We start from the raw sequence: 22,052 nt of genomic DNA, 5'->3' as shown, positions 1-22,052 counted from the left end.
ACTAAAACGGTAGGAAGGGAAAAAAAAGAAAAACAGACAAACACTCAATTGCCAGGATTCGAACTCGCTCTTCTCCTCCAGCTGTCAGCTTCGCTTGCAGGAAACTTAACCAAGCAGCTAAGGAGACAATCTGCAGGATCTGTTTCATCTTTGAATATCATGATCACTTAACCCACCTGAACGGGCAAGGGCCAATTCCAAAACACAACACGTGAACTCACAATCAGCAAATGTTTTACTATTACCAAACCCAAAAAACAGTAAATTCCTACAAAGAGCGAAAAATAATAGTTACAATACAGAAAAACTACTTTAAAGCGACTGCAAAATGAAATTAATGAAAAAACGATGAAAACGAAGCTGCTTACCAAATGCTGAGGATAACAGAGTCGGTGGTCAGGGCCACCGAGGAAAGAGATAATCTACTTCGACGAATGATATTACACTAATAGACACGTAAAAAACTGGTAATAAATAGGGGCGAGATAACAAACTATAACGAAATTTACATACAGCACGTAACAAAGGAGCGTAATTAACAAAATACCGGAGAGCGAAAAGAAAAAGAATACACGATAACAAGTAAGCGAGAAAACGAAAAAACAAAAGAAAAAATTTACCCCAACACCACCGTCTGAGAAAGAAACACTTCTCACGCGGTTGCAAATACAAATATAGGTACAAGGAAACCGTAAAGTTAATCGTGCGAACATCTTTTGCACAAAAAATTAAAGCAGAAGGGAGCGTGACCTTCCAAAACACCTTTTCTTCAATGGCCGACTTTCGTGCTGTAGTATCGGTGCTGCCATGCAGCCCGACTAATAAAGGCAAGAAGAATCTTTGAAGCTGTGCGGAAAATGCTAGTCGACAATTAGCCTTCGTGGATTTTTGATTGTTATCGTGCAACATTAAAACAGCTGCTGCGTTTGCAAATTGATTGGCGCAAAAAAGGGCGCACTTTTCAGTTTAATTTATTTATTTGGGTCATTCTGCATATAGTACATTCCACATAACTATGTCATTCCGCAAGCCATGCCACATGCCATTCCACAAACTCATTCCGCCTGTTACCCTCACCGGGTTAAATTTTGTTTGTTTGCTTGTTTGTTTTTGTTGATCGTTTTACACGGCGTTTTAGGTGCGAAAAGGGATACTTCGGTAATTCTTCAAAAGTCGGAGAGAAGTGTATCAAGCTACCAGGTATGTAATTATCGAACCAGTAAAACTAGAGACTAACTTGCTTACAAGACACAAGCAGAAATACGAAGATTTTAACACCCCTCTGTAAGGATACGATCAATTTTACAGTTCTGGATGACTTACAATACCAATCCTTCGAAATGCTTTGCGCAAAACTTAGACCGGCTCGTCTCCCAAGGGGATGCAATTCTATTGTAGTTGGGACCCTTTATCATCTGCCAAGCGCCAGTGACCCGATAATGGAACATTTAATCAAGTGCTTATCAACCACTGCATCGTGCTATCCCAACTGTGGTATTCTGATTGCTGGGAATTTTAACAGATTGCAAATAACACGCCTCCGAAACAATTTCCAGCTAAAGCAAATCGTCCACTTTCCAACACGAGGTAGAAGGACACTCGATTTAATCCTTACAAATATTTCTGAATACTATCAGGATCCCATTGAACGCCCGCCTTTCGGTTTATCTGATCACGCCTCAATTGAGCTCCAACCGAAAGAAAGAGCACATGTGAAGCAACCTACTATCACCATTAAAGCGAGGTATTTGCGCCCCAGTAAGCGCCAAAAAAATGGGTACCGATTTGGAAGCTGTGGATGTGTGCACCATGACTTGCGCCCTAGAAACGTGCGGGAAAAGGTCTCGCTCCTGGAACAGATTATAACAACAGGACTTGATCATATTCTTCGCATTCAATCCCGAAGGGTGTACTCTACCACACTCAAAAAACTGATTCAAGGACGTCAGCGCGCCCTTTCCCGCGGGGATAATCAATAGTTTCGGGAGATAAGGAATCGTGTGAATCGCGAACGGAAAGCGTGTCGGGCTAAGTACTTTCAAGCAAAGGTAGAGCACTTGAGGGAGTGTAAGCCGTCCGCGTGGTGGAATGAAATCAAAAAGCTTAGCCGCTGTTCCCCGGCTTCCACGGAGAGATCTTACGTCACGAAGTCCCTACAACACCTGTATGGGCCTTCAGATGACATCACTCTTGCCATAATCATCAATAAGGCCGTTCTCTCGCCCATGCGTAGTTCCATACCGCTCCCTTCTGATTACGTCATACTTCCCACTAACAACGCAACTCAACAACCTAGCTGCGCTTGTTGTATCAAACGAGTCGGTTTATAAGAAAGTGATGAAACTGAACAGAAACAAAGCGCATGGTCCTGGTGGCATCCCGGGGTGGGTATTGAAAGAAAATGCAGATTTACTGGCAGCGCCGATAGCAGATATTCTCAATTCATCTAATCGCGAAGGTCGTCTCCCACCCTCATGGAAAGAAGCAGATGTTGTGCCGGTGACCAAGCAAAGACCCGTGCAGGACATAAACAAACACCTTCGACCCATCTCCCAAACACCAATCCTGTCAAAGATAGCGGAAGAGTACGTTTTCGACACTTATGTCAAGCCTGCTGTCCTCTCAAAGATCGACCCACAGCAATTCCGAACGGTGCCCAAATCCAGCACTACGCGTGCATTAATCAGTATGATTCACTCTTGTGCGAATTCAACGGATGGAAATAGATCGACTACGAGAGTTGTACTCTTTGACTTCCGGAAAGCATTTGATTTGATTGACCATCATGTTCTGGCGCGGAAGCTCTCCTCCTATGATATTCCAAGGTCGATTTCGCGCTGGATCACAGACTTTTTAATGGGCCGTAAGCAAAGGATAAAACTGAGCCGCGATTGCTTCTCGGAGTGGGAAGCTGTTCCTGCAGGGGTCCCACAGGGGACGAAACTGGGACCGTGGCTGTTCCTTATCATGATAAATGATCCTTCTGTAGCAGACAAAACTCTTTGGAAATACGTTGATGACACCACTCTTGTCGAATCAGTATCGAAGAACGGGACTAGCTACATGCAGTTACGCGTAGATGAACTTGTACGACAGTCAGAAGCTGATGGCTTCCAACTCAACGAGTCTAAATGTAAAGAACTGAGAATATCATTCTCTAGATCAGGAAGTTCTGTAGATTATATCACTACCAATGATAAGCAAATCGAAGTTGTCTCGTCCGCAAAGCTGTTACGAGTGGTAGTTTCGGACAACCTCAGGTGGAACGCGCATGTAGAATCTATATGCAAAAAGGCTGCGACGCGCCTGTACTTCGTAAAACAGCTAAAGCGCGCTAAGGTTCCACCCAAGGATATGGTACTTTTCTATACAACAAGTATACGCCTTATATTAGAATATGCGTGCCCAGTTTTTTCATCATTCTTTGCCGCAATATCTGTCTAATGAAATGAAAAGGTTGCAAAAGCGCGCGTTGAGGATCGCACGCAACGGGTCCACTTATTGCACCCGTAGCCAGAGATATTTCAAACTACCGATTTGTAAGACAAATAGCTAGGTTTAAAAACACTTTTATTAGTAATCTTAATTATTAGTATTTTGGTGTTGATACTTCTCCTTTTTCATTTTATTGTAGGTTATATTTTACGGTTTTTATAGTAGTTATCATATATTTATAGATAATTTTTGGTTCCATTGTAAAGTAAGTCACATTTCGGCCGGCCCGGGGGCTGCAACGATTTTTCTTCTTAATAAAGGTAACTATCTAACCATTGAAACCCTGCCCAGTGGCTTAATCAGTCTACCCAATAAAAACCTGGCCTCCCCGATACTTTGCGAATAGTTGTTTCTACCCGGCAAATGTTTTGCTTTTTCCGTTTACTTTCTGTTGGCAAACCAGTGTGTTTCGTCAAAAGAAGCGAAAATCAGTAGAAAACATTATTATTACCATTGAGGTACAGGGTACATGTAAACGATCTCGCACAAAAAGTCTAAACCTTTTAGTTCTTCTCGCCAGAGCAATATGTAAAAGGTTTTTAAGGGTTTCATAATGATAAAGTTGTAAGAATTGTCACCCCGTGTAGCTTTTTTGGAAGTTACACAAATAAGAAAAAACCCAGTAAAAAATAAGCCAACCCGGTGACGTTTTCAACGAGAAAAAGGGGAAGATATAGATTCCACTGGGTTTGTTACAGAGGGGCATATTTTAAGTCACCTTTAAGTACTTTTCTTGACTTGTATGATATGATTGTTACGATCATCTGAAGACGTCAGTTCTACCCCTATGATTGCGATCGCCTCATATGCCCCTGCATTGCACCAGACGTGTTTCTGTCTAATCGTCCGCCTATTGCCTGCATATATATTAAGACGACTTGCGCGATTAAGACAGTTCTGACGCTGGTCATATTCCACCAGGCTAAATGGTGCGTATTTACCTTACTTCATACCATGGCCAAACAAATAAAAGAGGTGAGTTATTTCTTAGTTTATAGTGGGATATCTACCAACTGTCAGAGTCAGGCCTATGAAGCGCATCAAGGAGGAAGGTAAAAACGCCGTGTTTTATTGCTTTGCTGGCGGACAGCAAAGACCAAGATTCGCTTGGACTCGGGAAGACGGACAACCGATGTCGCGGCGCGTTTTAGTGAAAGGAAAAAGATTAAAGATCAGGGGAGTGCAGAAAGAAGACGAAGGAACGTACGTTTGTACCGCTAGAAATGTTTACGGGTCCGAAACAGCTTCGGCAAAGCTGACAGTGAAAGGTAAATGTTCCCTTATTGACAACACCTCTACTGCATTTAACAGAATTTATGTCAGTTTCAAATAAGATAGACATATGAACACTGCTTCATCGCAGCTTCTCATTGATGTTCTTTTGCTACAGCTGAATTACGTAAGGTCTGGTGAATAGCACAGCGCACAAATGAATAATTTCAATACATGTCGCCATTTATGTCATTTTGATGACAAAAGTCAGACTAGTATGACAGAGTACAAACAGAAGTGAGGAATTGTTTGATTGGCCAATCGTGTAGGTTTTCAGTATGACGTCAAAATATCGATTGATTTCTAGAAAGTTCTCAGGCATGAAGTTTTTTACCTGAGCGTTTGATAACCAATGAAATCGGTCTATTTCCATTCGTTCGTTGTTTCTGTTTTGATCACTTGTTTTCAATTCAAGGTCATACGAAAATCGCTCTAAACTGTGAACTACTGTCTTTTTTTAGACGTTCTTGTAGACCCTATTGCAGTAACTGTCTCTCCAAAGGTCCTCTACGTTCCATTAAATAAAAGTGCACAGTTCACTTGCACAGCCAAAAGTGACGCTGATTACAGTCTAAAATGGACGCTTGGAATGTATGGTGCACTCTCCTGAAGGGGCTGTAAACGAAAATGGTGTCCTTAAGTTTGATAATACACAAGGTATTCACGAAGGGACCTACACATGTACTGGTGAAAACTCATTTACTAATGACATGGCCAGCGTTCAGCTGCGTGTGGGAGGTAAGAAAATACTAGCTTCTAGATAGCTAAAGGTACGGAAAAACGGTCAACAAAAAGCGTACAACTTGTCTTGCAACATTGCTGCAAAACGATTTGAATAGCGATCTTACGCGTTTTACCACCCACGTTCAAACGTGTTAACAACCTGATTTGCTGCAAGCCTCAAGCCTCGGCTGTTACATTAACTTGTCATAATTAATACTTTTACTTCATTTGACTAAACATAAAAATAATACAGTCAACTCCTGATAACTCGAACCCACGCTAACTCGAAACAAAATCGATTTCCCCTAGATTTTCGTCATACATTCACTGCAATTTTACCCTCGGTAACTCGAACCCTCGATAACTCGAACTCCCGATAACTCGAACCAATTTTCGTTTCCCCTCAGGTCATTTTCTATATAATTTTACCCTCGATTACTCGAACTATGGTTTGAGCCCTTAAAATCAGGAAAAAAGCCGTCTACTGGCGTCCGAAACATTTTAAAGAAAAATAAACGAAAGTGCAAACTGTTTAGGGTAAACAGATTCTCGCCTTAATTCATGGCGAATCACTATTCCAAATACTCTATTTAATCTTGTTTCTCGTTGTAACAGATTTATGCATATATATGTCAAGTTTAGTAACGGTTACCAGGTGTATGGATTAGTGGAGTTCTGTCATGCAATTTGGTTTTTTACCTTCCTCTATAATTCAGTTAGTATGGTTAATCTAATGGCCGCAAAAGTACTTATTTTTTCTTTCGTAGTGACAAGTCCGAAAGTGTCGATTTCACCCGTACTACTGAGCGTGCGCGAAGGAGACTCGGCTCAATTTCGCTGCTCAGCCATTGGATTTCCCGCTCCAGTCCTCCAGTGGCACGGTGGTCCTGACAGTAAACTACCATCAGAAGCAATATTGTCTAATGACAATGGCCTTCTTAAAATTCCTAAAGTAGAAAAGATACATGAAGGAAAGTACTTTTGCACCGCTGAAAACTTGGGTGGCATTTCCGGTACGACCGCGTTTCTGAATGTCTCCGGTAAGAAATTGATCCTTAATTGTTCTTCATTTTTTCTTTGATTTCCTTGATTCTTTCTCAGGGGTTACAAACAATAAATTAAGCTTTGAAAAATTGTTAGGCTAACGCTGAAATTGCTTTTGAAGTTTTGAGCAGTTACTTTCATCTTTCGCTCGATTTGGGTTTTGATAAATATCGTGAAGTAACCCCCTTAAGCAGAAATATGAACACGTTTTCTACTCGGTGCCAACATGGTTCCCAGGGTTCTCCCCTACTTGACCCTCCCCCCCCTCCCCTTCTCTCTCGTCAGCATTAACACTTACTTCTCACTTAGGGCAAAATGTTGGCTCAGGGAAGGGGTAGGTGGGCAGTTTCCCAGAAACTTATAATGATCCCTGGGAACGACGTTTGTTTCTTTCATCAATTATTTATCATCTTTTTAACAGCCGGTGGCAGCGTCCCTCTAATCTCAGTCACTCCCAGCACTCTCAATGTCATAGAAGGTGATAAGGCGTTATTTGAATGCCTTGCTGGTGGAGACCCGACTCCTACAATTCGCTGGTCACGTGAGAAAGGTCGGCTTTCCTCGTCATCTTCGTCCGAGAATGGCGTACTAATCATTTCCTCAACGAAGCTTGAAGACGCAGGAACCTACTTTTGCAGAGCTGCGAACAAATTCGGAGCTAAGGCTGAACCTGTAACATTGAATGTTGCAAAAGGTATTATTTAGGCCCCGTTCATACGTATTAGGAAATTTTTGAATCCGCAACTTTTTCTTTGCGAATTCGGCTTCTGTCCAGACATATCCGGTGTATCCGGCATACGAATCCGTTCGCCAGAGTGGAAATTTTTGAATACGCTATGAATTCGGAATCGCGTGGACGCTAATTCCAGATATGTTTTTATCCAGTGATGTCACAACATCGAGCTCAGTTCTTTACCAGGAATATTCAAGACGATGCCGAGCGCAATGGGTTATCGCTTCTACACTTCTTGGACTTCAGTTTCAAGTCATAACTTGTGTACTGTTAAACTTAGCTATGATTACTTGACACTTCAATTATGCCAAACGGCGGCTCGAAATTTTGAAGCTTCTTTCCAGGTCGGACGGACGAATTTGGACTCCGTAAACAAGTTAAACGAGCGAAATAGTGTTTCGCGACAATTTTGTCAGTGAAACAGTCATTGAAGAAGATTGGCAATAAAATTTTCGCATGAGCCGAAGATCCCTGTACAAATTAGCTGACGAACTGAGAGTGAATCCCAATACGTGTGGACGTGGGCAAATTAGATTTGAGTACGGATACAAGTGGATTTAAAAATTTCGCGCATTAGAAAATATCCGAATACGTGAAGACGTAGACGGGACCTTGTTCGACACTGGATAAAATTGCACTTAAAGGGGTGTCACGGCAGCCCAGTTCATTTTGTTTAATTTTGCCAGTTACTCGCCCTCAGTCGCTACGGAACTTAAAGTAAGCAAAGAAATTACTTGTAAATGACTCAAGCAAAGATTCGAGACAAACAAATATGTCTCCTGAGCATTATTTTTGAAGCTGCAAACAGCAGGGATCAACTTTGAAAAACTGTTAGGTTGAACAGCTTTCAAAAACCCTAATTTCAATCCGTTTCAATCTTCTTCAGTTTTGCCCATCCGTGGCATCTGTTGTATTTGTTGTGTTATTTTAACTTTCCTTTAATGTTTTAAGCGGTTATTTACGTTTCTCTTAATTTAACGGGCATTTTGTAATTACCTAATTTGGCTGAGTTTCGTGACACAGCGCCTTTAATTTTCTTTCGGTTTTCTTATTTTCTAACAGAACACATCAGGCTAGTAGCCTGGGTGAGGTGAAACTTACTTCTCAGAGTCATTCAAATAGTTTCGTGTTTTGTAAAAACGAGTTTTGGTCAAACTAACGCTCGAGTCTGAGATAGAGGGGTATAAAACAAAAGATTCCGGCCCAGGTATGAATAATTCATAATATTTTGTTTAAATTCCCTCTACCTCAGAGCCACGTATGGTGTCTTAAAAATGAAAGTTTTAACATGATAGTATTTCGTCATAGACTTAAAAGATGGAAATTTATTGAAACTCTTCTTATCAAGAGGTATGATGGTAAAGTATATACCTCGTTTATTTCTTCAGACAACTCTGTCGCTCCAACAGCAGTCATGGTACCGTTGAATCAAACTGTTGACGTAGGTGCATCAGCAATCCTGTCATGTCAGGTGACAGGACGTCCTAACCCCACCATTCAGTGGAACAAAATTGGCGGCAGCTTAACGGAGAATCACGTAATTGAAGAAGGCCTGCTGCGGATACAAAACGCGACTATTGAGGACGAGGGGAAGGTACGTGTGCATGGCGCAAAACAAGAAAGGAGTCCAGCAGGCAACAGGGATAGTTGATGTTAGAAGTGAGTAATTCTCAAAGCACTCCTCGGTGAACTTGTGGAAAAGTTTGCATGAACGCATGGAGGGTCAGCCTGGGCCATACTGAGATAGGTTATGCTATTAATACACATACCATAATTACCCCTTTCACTCCATCCAAAAGTTTTACATAACAGGGTCTACGTTGCCACCCCGAAGGCATTATTCAGTGAAATCAAAATATCGCAACTTTACGTATAACGATTTGAGAGGAGAGTTTAGTTTACGGTTAGGGCTATGCTGCTTGCAGGGTTTTGAGTTTTAGACACACTCCCAAATTACATTATTTTCGCAATTATGAGTGCATGTGATGCATCAGTAGTGAACAAAGGATGCGCTTTTTCTTCTTGTGCGTATATTAGCAATTGACAAGATTAGGGTTTAGTCATATGAAGTTTTTCACGCTAAGGATGCAAAGGTTCTAAGACCATTTAACAATTATTCTTTGAAATCGAGGTGAATAGTGGCTAAATATTTACCGAGCCGCGAAAGCGGCGAGGTTAATATTCCCAAAGTCACTATTCACCGAGATTGAAAAGAATAATTGTTTTAGTATATACACACGAAGTGATCTCAACAAAATCAGAGAGGAAACCATTAAAAAGTACGATTTGATTGACAGATCAAATCACGCGTAAGTTTAAAAATAGATCTTTGCAGAATTTTCAAACACGGCAATTCACAAGTTTATCATTTCGCAAACAACAGCGTAATGGCTTAAATGGAACCCCTAAAAGTTTGAACTGTTCCCTTACCTGAGTAGAAGAGTAAAACTTTTTTTTTTCTTTTGACTCGCCAAGTTTATAGCCAAAAGGGTTTGTTGTGTCGTTCTTGCATGAAGTGCTGACAAAAATGGCGGCTCCGTTGCTCAAGGTAAGACGTCGTCTTCCTGCATCATTCTTCTTCCTGATTAGTTGAAACGTAGAATTTCTGCAAACATTTCCTTTTAAATTTGTTTGTCATAAATAAACTTCGATTTTTGAGCCAAAATTTTCTGTTTGAAAACGCTGAGTTCACGAAACGGCTTGTTCTACGCGAATACATGGGAGTTGTAAACAATCCATTGAGCACAAAACTCAGCTACACTAAATTGAAAAACGCCTGATTGAATCCTTCCAATTCTTTTCTTGCCTTAAAAAAAGTCAGCCCTAGGATTTTGTCGACTTTTAAAAGATCGTTCTCTAAAAAAAATGGGAAAAACACCGAGCTCACACATTATCCACTCGCTAGGAGGTGAATATTGTTGAACACTCCGAGATAGCGAACCAATCAGATTGCTTGAATCACCAAGATCACTGAGTGTGTATATACTAAATTGCAATATCTCATATCGTCGAAGCTATAGTTAGGTTATTTAGTTCCCATATCCGCATTAACTCGGTTCTTATCATTATTTCTATATTTCTACGTTTCTTTTTTTTTTTTTTCTCTCTCTCTCTCTCTCGCTAGCCATCTTTGCCAAATAACTGTGATCAAAAATTGCTTTTTAATTGCCATACGCTCGGAATTGAATTTGTTAGATTGGAATTTGTTAGATTACGCAGTGATTATTGTTATTGTTTTTTGTTGTTGCTGTTGTTGTCGTTGTTAAGAACTGGATGACGTGGCATAACAACGATCTTGCATGTGGCATCTTAGGCCGAGTTTTTTGAGGCCCAGTTAGTTCTTCTCATATCTGTTGTTATGGTTAGCTATCTTAAATTTCTTCCAATCGGGCTTCGAGCAACTCGGCTCTGGTGTGGAGTGAAAGGGCTAATGAATCAACAAAAGTTGGTGTGCTCTTGAATTCTCGAACGACTCTATTTTGCATTATTGTTAATTCCATAAACAAGCAATCGCCAGCTACTTAAACCCTTTCACTCCCAGAAGTGCTCTTGTTCATAATCCGATTAGATTTTTAGTGCAGTGTTGAAAACAACCAGAGAATCTGACAACACTGCCGTATCGTACTGCTCAGTAGCTTCCCATCAACTGTACCACAGTAATATTTTCTCTTAACTCGAAAGTTAAAGCCAGTAATTGAAGTATTCTGGTTGACTTTTAAAGTTTACGAGTTTTGAAAATTACGAGAAATTTACGAGTTACTTTGGGAGGAAAGGGTTAAAAAACTCATGCGTGTGATCGCTAAGAGACTTAGAGGTGTGCTCGTAAAAATATTACCATACATATAAAGCCATAGCGTCCTCGTTACTAAAAGTAGTTTGTCAGCATAGTAACCGCTAGTGCAAACTCATTGACGAAATTTAAATGCCTGAAACATTTTGAGGCATGTTAAATGAGCACAATGCTGCCAAATTGACTTCTGGATCCAAATAAAATAATGCATTATTACAAATTGTCTCGTTAGTACGCACCCCGCATTTCTAGATTAAAATTTTCTTCGTTTTGTTCTCTGTAAACCACTTCATTACTCTAAAACTCTCTGAATAAATGATTTAAAGAAAAAAAGTACCAAAAGGTAAGATACTAGCTGGACCTTTGCCCCATTAAAGTCTCTAAACTACATTCTTACCATTCGTTCTTTGATGCGTAGGCTATAATTCCTTTTGATAAAACTGCAATTTTTACTGATGACTTTCAGAATAAGTGTTTTAAAAATGTTATTTGCCTACAGCATCCAACCGCCTAATTTATAGATTTGAAGCGGTCATCATGGTCATCTTTCATGCACAAACTCTCCATACTCGCTATTGTTATATCTATATTCTATATCTATTGATAAGTACACCCTTTTAATGGAATCTGAAGAATCGCTTTTTGTAGACGGTGAACACGCGTGCATTCTTTGAGCCTGACTTAGGGGTTGCTTATAACTCATATATTTATACATCCGCCGCACCCCTGGCATAAAACCATAAAATTCTGGAACATTTCTCGAAAAGTTTACTCCAGAAAACTTATTTATACTATGAACGATGGTAATCTTCCCTTTAGATTTCTAATCTGCGATTAGGGCAAAAGAAAATAATCATTTTGAAAGTGTTACTTGTTCACTTGAACTTCTAAACTAACAAAGTATATTAAGTTCTAAGAAACTGTTAATACTAGCAATGAAAGTAGAATCCTTCTGAATTGAAAGGAAATATACAACTTAACCAGATACTTTCCAACTTAGCATTCATTTTCTCTACCAAAGGCGCATGTAAGAGATCATCATCATCGGTCGACCGAACTGAGCATCACGGTGCTCTTAACTAAAACGAATCATATATCCAAATGAGAGGGAAGTTAATACCGGTGGCGGACCGACACGTAACTTGGCATGATTGTCTTACATGCGTGACTACTTGAATATGATATACTGGAGTTAGTTTATTTGCAACTTTCCATTCCCCAAAATGCGGTTTTCTTTCCCACAAATGTTAGCATAAGTATTGAGACTGTCAATCGTCCCTTATTGAAACATTGACGCAATACCCATGCATTTTCGTTTGTGAGAAAATCTACCGTATTATGGAAAAGGTGAAAGTCGCAAATGGTGGGATTTTTTACAAGGAAAATCAGAACCACACTATAAATGCATGCACAAAGAGAATTAAAAAATAAACTCTCTAAAAATCAAGTGAAACCCTATCTTTTGCATTCAGGTGTAGATACCTTAACACGTTGCTTACGGTGGCAGGCTTTAGATTCACCGTTGATAGTTGGTTTGTTGCCTTAACGGCTTTACCGCATTAAAAAAAGATAATCATAAAATCCGTGTTGGAATTTTTTGAGCGTCTAAGGTTTTTAAATACTCAATTTCACAGTTGTCCTTGGTAGATCCACTTTCTAGATTGAAACCTCAAGGCTTGTCCTGTATTGTGACCTTTTAAATGGAGCTGGAAGCTACTGAGCAGTTTTTGGATGGTGCCATAAGCCGCTTTTCTGTTATGTTTTCATCAGAAGTGACTAATTGTGTTTGAGTTGAAACCGTAACCAGGCTGGAAATTTTGTGCCACTTCATCGACTTTCACGCCAAGAATTGTCCGTGCTATGTGGGGGCGAACGGGCAAACTGTGTTACGAGTTTTGATTGTGATTTCCTGCAGCACAGATTTAAAACTTGGCTCTGGATTTTTTAATTCGGCTTTTTCGTGATGCAAAAAGGACACTTACAGACCCAACTTGCTTTTTGCACCACTCAGTTGTTCACGGGGGAAGGGAGGGGGGAGGGCTATTTCCTATAATGGCCTATAAGTGGAAGTTCCCCCTGTGCAAGTTTGTGGCGTACTCCCCTCGTACTCTCTTTAGCGATGGACTCCAAATGTTCGGTTGGGCAATGCAAAAGGTCTTTACCATAACATTAAAGATATTTTAAGCCCATCTATAAAGCCTAGCTCTCACTTTGACTCCCAGCGAAGGTTCCACCAGGGATAGAAATCATGCCTGCACCCAACCTCACAGCTACAACAGGAGAGGCAGTGGTTTTGAGATGCGTGGTCAAAGCGGGTCATCCACCTCCAGCTGTAGTCTGGGAAAGAGACACAAAGCTACTGCTTAACAGCAGTAGCGACGGCATATTGGTGATCTCCCCTGTAACTTTTGACAATGAAGGAATGTATATCTGCAAAGCGTCGAATATCATTGGGTCAACTGAGGCCGTGGCCTTGCTTACTGTACAAGGTATTTAAGAAGGAGAATTCAAACACCAGAAAGCTCACAACAATTTTCCGAGCTCCAGTTGAGAATCGAACTCACGACCCTCCGAGTTCTAGTTCGGACGCTCTAACCACTGAGCTACTGGAGCTCTAATGACGAGCAGGGTCGGAATTTAATGTTACAGTGAGAAAAGCTCTTATTGAAAGCTACACTGTAAGATACCGGCATCCCTGCCGGTTCTGTCATTTATGGAATTTGCTGCAACCTGTTCGGTAGCGACTATCTTTCAAGCGTTCGTCGCTTATAAAATAAGTCATACTAAATCCTCCTTCCTGCTTAAATGTTCCTCAAAAGACATGTTAGTGTGTTGCCTAAAGGTATCGCTCAATAAGGTTATCAAGGGGCTGTTTACCCTGCAGGTGGGGGACTCTAGATAGGTGAGGTAGCCCGATGTAAACGTGATCAAATTAAAATGAGATTATATGGACAGGCGGTTTACCGTTGCCTCACCTACCTGGGGTCTTCCGCCTCCATGTAAACAGGCCCTAAAAGTAACCCTAGACTTCTTGGGAAAGGGGGTGGGGAGCAAAGGCAGCAAGAAATTTCCCCTTTATTCAAATACCCACAAGGATTACCCAGATTTTAACCCGGTGGTGTTCAATTCCTGCGAGCATGTTTTCCTTACTTTCTATATATGTCTTGTTTTCCGACTTCCCTGCCATTTTGCATAACCTGTTTGTGGTGAAAAATAATGTTGTTGAGTTACCTAATGTTTGTCTAGCCCCAGAAAATCAGATCCTGCATTAACTTTAAGGAAGATGTGTGCAATCATTTAGCCCTTATAAACCTTTTCAATTTGTTTTAATCTACTTTTATTTCATCACGCAGCTGAACCCAAGATAATGCTGAGCCCGCCCAACTCCATTTCCGTGACAACTGGGGGGTCGGTCACTCTAGAATGCGCAGTCGTGGGGAATCCCCCTCCGGAGGTTCAATGGAAAACTCAGGGAAATTCCTAATCCAATTTTCAACTGATGGTGAACGGTCCCGGAATGTTGAAACTTGTTATAAGAAATGTGACAGCGGAACATCAGGGAAATTACACTTGTCATGCTCAAAACATTGTAGGGAAAACTCTGGAAACGATTCAGTTGATAGGTGAGTATGTTGGGTGTCAGTATGAGTATGTTTCCAATTCTTCCACTCTGTTCACAACTTAAGTGAAAATAACTTGGTGCCACACAACGTTATTTAATTTGTTATTGTTGTTGTTTTTTGGGGGTATGTGTGCGGTCGTTTTATAATCATTATTTTTGACGTCTGTATTCTAATACAGCTAAACGGGTGTGTTATACGTCTTTATGCAGTGCGCTTCGATTTTCTTTCTCTCTTTTCCTCAGGAACTAAAGTGGTGTTTATTCCGGTAAGATTTGCTTTTGGTCTTTTGCTTTAAATTTTGTCAATGCACGGTAAACTTCCCACTATCTCACCCGTGGTTTAAAATTAAACTGGTTTGCTTTCCTTTTCGAAGTGTGTGGGAATGGCATTGAAAAATTTTAAACAGAAAGCAAGGATAGGTTGAACCACATGTATCAGTGCAACTGATATTTGCGTTGTATATGTATCCAAAGTTGTTTCGGCAGATCTCATGACGCTTGTGTAGACTATTTCATGCAAAGCAATTCCTAGCGATCAAGTAATACGTGATACAGTGATTCAAAAACTCTCCTTGTAATTTTCCATAAGCAATGGTTGACCTTTGCTTTTTCTTTGCTCCTTAGTAAAGGTTCCACCAGAAATAGAAATTACACCAACCACGAACCTCACAATTGCCACAGGAGAATCAGTTTTTTTAAGATGCGTGGTGAGAGCTGGTAATCCATCACCGTCATTGGTCTGGGAACGAGAAGGGAATAAACCACTAAACAGCAGTAAAGACGGCGCCTTAGTGATCTCTGCTGCCACTGGCGACAGTCAGGGAAAATACATTAGTAGAGCTACGAATAATCTAGGGACATCTGAAGCCATTGCCTTTCTTACTGTTCAAGGTATCGTACAGATTATGTTATTTATCTCCATTCTCCACTTAAGAAGTGGCGAATGAAAGAGCTACGGCTGAAGTGATAAAGGTGCTGCATCCGTTCTCGCTAATGAATTTAATAAGGTACCATCAATTCAATTAGAAAAATAAGCTCCTTTCTTAACATTTAAGCTCCATTAGTACCTGTAGAATGTTTCCACCCAAGCGCAAGCTATGGCAGAAATAAATATATACACTCTTTTAAAATATAATCTTGCTCAGGTTATCAAAAGAGCTCTTGAAAATGCTTTTTAGAACTTTCGGCTTCTGATCACTAGCCTGTTAACAGTGGATGAAAAGACTGTGACCGCCGGCAACCGAATATAAGTTAAGAATCGCGTTCTCATGGGTAAGGCGTGTCCGGGACTGAAAGACGATTGTTTTCGGTTTTAATATTTCTTCACTCAGAGCCTTAAATTGCCACTGCTAACGAGACACATCATGATAAATCAGCTTCCTTTTAGGAAATAAACGATTTCACTAAATCCTCAAAAGCCTTAGCAAACGCAAGCAATTTACGTCGCTTTACGTCGTTTCCACTTAACTTAGTTGTCCCTTTTGTTGTTGTGATTTGCCAGGACGAAGAAACAATATAGGACACAGCGTTAAAATAACTTCACACGCCATGGTAATTATTTTGGTTCCACTTTTTCCCAAATGTCAACTGCTTGTCACCTTGAGTTTGGAGATTCCGAAGAAAGAAAATGGCGTTGTGTTTTTCGCTTCACATGCCATTGCATTTTATTCTCAGTATCTTCTGATACCAAAACACGAAGTCCTTTGATGAGTGAATACTCATCAGTTTGTTGACCTAAGATTGGACATTCGGATATCATCGAATGCATCATCGAATTTTCTCCGTGGGGCATTTCCCATCACTCTCAAACCAAAGATACTCTAACCTCAAACCCTGTCTAAAATCTGCAATTGCCACTAGTTAAGTAATTAAAAGTGTTACGAGTAATAATGGTAACAATAATAATTATATAACAACAAAATCTTGAATCTACAGCAAAGGATATGCCAAGAATAGAAATCAGGCCAGCACCAAACCTGACAGTGAGCGGCGGAGATACTGTGAATCTAACGTGTGCGGTAATTGCGGGTAATCCAACTCCGACTGTGGTCTGGGAACGAGAAGGAAATAAACCGCTGAACAGCAGTAGTGATGGCGTGTTAGTGATAGCTGCTGCCAGTGGTGTCAGTCAAGGAAAGTACATCTGTAGAGCGACGAATATTCTGGGGTCCACTGAGGCAGTCGCCTTTCTTATTGTTCAAGGTACAATTATCTGGCAACGCGTTAAAGAATGTACGTCACGAAATAGGAAATTTTTAAGATATAACGTCAATGCTTTCCGAAAGCACATCATTTTGTCATTAGAGTTTAGACCTCTCAAATGAAAAATTAATAAAGTTATGTATTTGTTTACTTATTCATTTATAGACCATACAATACGCTATTTGTCTAGAGCGTTTACCGTAACTAGCGACCAGCTCGGTAAGATTCACTAAAGGGTCTCGCGCCTTCTTCCGTAACGTTTACCCCCAATGACCGCCTGTCATGGTAAGCCGGTTCTACCAAGACGATCTTACTGTAAAACGGGGGACTGCAAACAATCTTATCAATTCTATGAAATTAATCATTTAATCTAATTAAAGGCGCGCTTGGTAGCAACTTTCAATCTCAGTTATGATGAATTGTTGTGGCTAAGCGTTCAAAGGCTAGTGTCTCTTGCACAGAAGTAAAAACACAATGTAGAAAAGCAGTGCATAACGCTACTTCTGGCTTATACTTTCATGGGCCATAGCCCAAGTTTCTGCGTCAAATCAATAAAGCGCATTTCTTTTATACACAGGTGAGCCAAAGATAATAGTGAGCCCTTCCAGTCCCGTTTCAGTTAAAGCTGGCAGCTCTGTCTCTCTAGAATGTGTAGCAGAGGGAAAACCCAACCCAGATGTTCAATGGGAAACTCAGCTTAAATCTCACTCCAGCCTTCAGCTGGGGGAACGTGGCCGTGGTGTCTCAAAACTGGTAATTGAGACCGTGGGTCTAGAAGATGAGGGCAATTACACCTGTCAGGCTCAAAACATCGTAGGGAAGACCCAGGAAACTGTTCAGCTGATGGGTAAGTTCCTGGTAAGACCACTTGTAATACAGGTAATTGTTGAAGTTTGTAAATTGCCTTGCCAACTTAGACCTGGATATAATAAAAGGGCATCGGACAGTAAATGGCAGTGCCCACTAGAGGACAAGAAAATTAAGGTGGCTTGGTCATTAATACAGGCGCTATGATATCTTCATGCTGATATTTTTGACTGAAATTCCTGGTATCTGCGTTTGTTGATGATAGCTCGTTCTACCTCAGAGGAATTTATTTTTGATACTCTAAAAAAATTTCAAAGCTGAATTTCGAACGACTTCTATTGCCAACTTCTGTTCCAACGATTTCTCCGAAATTTCCCTGGTATATTTACTATATCAACAAAAGCGGATACCAGAAATTTCAATAAAAAATATTAGCAAAATGTTTTACTGGACGCGATTTTCTTTTAAGCGCTAATTTCGAAAAAATATTTATCAGCAATGAAATCTAAATATTTCGTATTATTGTTGAATGATATCTGTTGTTGTTTGCAAAGTTTCTCAGCCATCGCGTAAAAAACGAAAAAGTTATGTGGAAAACTTTGTCATAGCTCAATGTGCCTGTTTTAATGACGAAGTTACCTTAACTCAACATGTCATTTGCCTGAGAACGTTTCTGGTTTTTCTGACTAGAATGATGATCTGGTGGGTAATACCGGTATGTCCTTTTTCTACCGTTCTGAATGAAATACCTATGCTATTCTTAATTATCAGTCCAGCAGCCTGACCGCCTCTACCCCCCACTGAATCTTTACTGGCTCATTTTTAGCCCCACTCGGATGAGAAGCCATGAAGTGTACGAGGGTACGATAAGCCCTGATACCATGCATATGGTTACCAGCCTCAGGGCTGAAAAATCACTCACCTTAAACTAATCTTAGCTGTCCTAACAGTTAACTCTGAAATCACTCTTTTTACTTTCATCTGTTAGTAAAGGTGATGCCAAAAATAGAATATCATGCCAGCGAGAAAGCTGACAGTCACAGGTGGAGGGAGTGTAACATTCAGATGCGTGGTGAAGGAGGGCAACCCGCCTCCATCGGTAGTCTGGGAAAGGGAGCAAAATAAACCGCTAAACAGCAGTGACAACGGCGTCTTAGTGATCTCTCGCGCGTCCGGTGACAATGGAGGCAGATATATTTGTAAGGCGACAAATATCCTAGGGTCAACTGAAGCAGCGGCTTTGCTTATTGTTCAAGGTAAATTTTAATCTAACACAAGCAGAGGGCAACAACTCTACAAATACCTATCTTGTTTCTGACAACCCTTTTCAAGAACCACCACCTAAAACACATAAAACTCTTCTCTTGTGTGTTTGTTTCTTTAAGTCACTTTTTCTTGTCCGTCTTTTATTACTATGAATTCCTGAAGACAAACTTCTCGAGGAAAGTAATGGCCAGTTGTCGTTTTTAACCAGATCCTTATCTTTACTTCACTTTCAACAGCACGAGTAAGCAATGACTACATTACCCAAATAGAAATTAAAACAGTACTTATTATTAAGAGTTTTAAGGGGACAAACAACGAATATCTTGACCAGTGCTGAAATGGCGAGACTTTTCAACAAGAAAGTACCTCGTTTCTTCCTTTTTGAAACCTGTATTCTTTTGCCAGTGATAAAGCTTATTTTATGGCATCTTGAAGGTAGTGACTACACAATAACGGTATGGCTTGCCTAATTATTACACAGGTGAGCCCCAGTTGATAGTGAGCCCTTCCAGTCCAGTCTCCGTGAAAGGTGGAAACTCGGTCACGCTGGAATGCGCAGCTGCAGGGAGCCCTCCTCCAGTAGTCCAATGGATTATTGAAGGGCATCCTCGGTCTAATCTGCAAATAAGGGAAACCAATCGTGGAGTGTTGAAGTTGATTATTGAAAATGTCAGACCGGAAGACCAGGGGAACTTTACCTGCCAGGCAGAGAATATTGTAGGATTGACTCAGGAAAGTGTGCAGTTAACAGGTATATTCCCTATGCAGTGTAATAGCAGCAAGGTCCTGAGAAATTAAGGACTCGCTAAATGTCCTTCTCAGACATCCGAAAAGTAAACAATCGTAAACAAATCATTTCTCCTTTTGCTTTCCACCATATCATGAACCTGGAACTGGTTATCATAGAATAACAATTTTTTTTTTGTTTTTCTTAGGTTTTCTTGCGAAATTGCAACGACTGTTTCCTCATATTTGTTAATGTAATCATCCAATGTTCACTTTGAAGATTCCTTATTGTCGGTCGAGGAGTGTCTGTGTCTAGCCTAACAAAACAGCCGACATTTCGAGACGCCATCAACGGAAAATACTTCTAAGGAACGAGCGCAGAAATTCCTTGCTAATGATGTGTCGCTACCCAGATCTGGAAAGTGCCAACCAAAATCACTACCAAGGTCAGAGTAGTAAAACGTCATTAGTATAAAATTTCTCCACTCGTTTATCAGACGTCATTTCCAGGAAAACCATTAGTGGTGTCGCGAGATGTCGGCAGTTTTTTCATGCTAGGCTGTTTCAGGATGTTTGTCATTTTAATTTAATTTAGAGGAACTTTTGATATTGTCCTTACTTTAATTAAAGGAAGCTTTAATTTTAGGCCGAAATTGTTCTCAAAGAGGATTGTATGACGTGATATTTTAAGCATGTGGCGTATGTGTGGAAACTTTTTTACACTTATTCAGCTTAGAACAAAACTAATGAGTGATACAAAAGTTGAACTAAATTCATGTTTTATTTTTCTCCATTGACGAAATATGACATAAGGTTATTCTGATTCCTTCTAGTAACTGTTCCACTAGAACCACCAGAGATCGTCTTAAATTCTGTTTCACAAACTGTCATCGAAGGAGAAGACGTGGAGTTTCGGTGCAATGCATCCGGCTTACCAGCTCCGACCATTGTCTGGGAAAGACTGGGTTCTAATTTACCCAATGACGCCCTTGATAGAGATGGAATACTGATGATCCCGTCTGTCGGTGCAGAAGATGCTGGGACGTACTCCTGTAAAGCAGTTAATAGTGAAGGGCAGGACAGTTTTAGTGTCAAGTTGGAAGTGATAGGTAGGATTAAGCAAAAAATTGAACACAAGAAAAGAGAGGATTAAGTTTCTCGAATCCAGACTAATCGAAAATATTACTAAGAAAAATCACATTCAGAATCCAAGTTAGAGACATTCAAAGGTTTCAAAGGTTTTATTTGTTGTAGCTCAACAATAAGATACATCTCCCACAAATTTCAACGTAAAACAAATTTTAACGTCAATTACCATTGATCTTTTATCATTTTGTAGAGGCATATAATTGAGTTACACATTTTATCCTGGCGAAGTTCAATGACGCCGCCAACTGGAGGTGTAAAGGCCATTTCTTTATGTACCACTTTGACCAATAAGGCATCCTGTTTCTGAGCCTTCCATAAAAATGGTTCCTTCTTCATATGCTTTAATGTGAAGAAGCGCTTTGATTAATAACTAAGGGACTTTCCCTCACTTTTACTTGGTAACTGTTCAAACTATACGATATTTCAAAAAAGCCCTCTTTAAATAAGAAATGGCACATGTCTTACCCGTGTCTGTACTACAAACTGTCAAATACAGTCAAATTTCCCTTAGGCAGACACCATCGGCAAGCAAAAACGTAATTTCATTGGGAGCTGGCCGGTAACAAATCATGCTTTTGTAGTGAAGTTCCTAATGGGAAGACTTGTTAAGGTGGCCGTAAGTGAAGCTGTCCGCTTGAGGCATATCGTATGTCCGTCAAAGATAAAAGAGCTTAGACTGCTACTACCCTGTTAGACACCTCTCCCATTATATCTTTTCAACGTAATTATTACAATCAACGATTCCAAGTAATGCTGTTTTTTGAACTCGAGGTTCTTTAACATTTTCCAAAGGTTTCGAAAACAATGAAAAACTGGAACACCAACTTTAGGAACTTTTAGGAGAAACGACAAATTTTAAAAGGTAGCCATGTAGTTGAATATTCCAGACTGAAATTTGTGTTTCCCTTCTTGCCCAAACTTGATTTATCTTTGAGACAAGTTTCAAGCTTTCGAGGCCTGTTTTGGGAATGGAACGAGTTTGTGAAATAGATTCCTGCTTTTACATTAACTTTAAGGCAACAACTGAAGGATCAAGGAGACAAAATATAGTGATTTGTTTTAAGTTGTCATACCAAGCCTCGAACCCCTTTTATTGTGGGCGCGATCCATTCAACCAAAATTCCAACCGGTTCGACCGGGAAAAGTGGTTCACCTCAAAAGGTGGAGCCGTTTTTTCGAAACTTTTCGGGTTGGACCGAACCGATCCATTGAGTTTTGGACCG

General features: G+C 40.3%; 1 protein-coding gene and 1 non-coding gene across 2 annotated transcripts in view; one reads left to right on the top strand and one right to left on the bottom strand.

The window, feature by feature from the left end:
• Positions 1 to 22,052, top strand: part of LOC140926495 (basement membrane-specific heparan sulfate proteoglycan core protein-like) — a 40,155-nt gene that overhangs the window by 6,715 nt on the left and 11,388 nt on the right. Inside the window, 11 exon segments of the mRNA XM_073376229.1 lie at positions 1,139 to 1,200; positions 4,494 to 4,763; positions 5,229 to 5,371; positions 5,373 to 5,505; positions 6,258 to 6,530; positions 6,956 to 7,228; positions 8,656 to 8,855; positions 8,857 to 8,930; positions 18,682 to 18,944; positions 19,436 to 19,705; positions 20,514 to 20,789. Of these exon segments, the coding sequence (XP_073232330.1) occupies positions 1,139 to 1,200; positions 4,494 to 4,763; positions 5,229 to 5,371; positions 5,373 to 5,505; positions 6,258 to 6,530; positions 6,956 to 7,228; positions 8,656 to 8,855; positions 8,857 to 8,930; positions 18,682 to 18,944; positions 19,436 to 19,705; positions 20,514 to 20,789 (2,237 nt within the window).
• On the bottom strand, positions 13,597 to 13,670 carry Trnas-aga (transfer RNA serine (anticodon AGA)). Its single transcript has one exon. It is a non-coding gene; the product is annotated as a tRNA-Ser (tRNA).

The sequence above is a fragment of the Porites lutea genome, chromosome 1 (genome assembly GCF_958299795.1).
Source record: "Porites lutea chromosome 1, jaPorLute2.1, whole genome shotgun sequence".
Taxonomy (NCBI): domain Eukaryota; kingdom Metazoa; phylum Cnidaria; class Anthozoa; order Scleractinia; family Poritidae; genus Porites; species Porites lutea.
The sequence above is the reverse complement of the archived record's forward strand: the minus strand, read 5'-3'. Positions and strand labels throughout refer to the sequence as shown.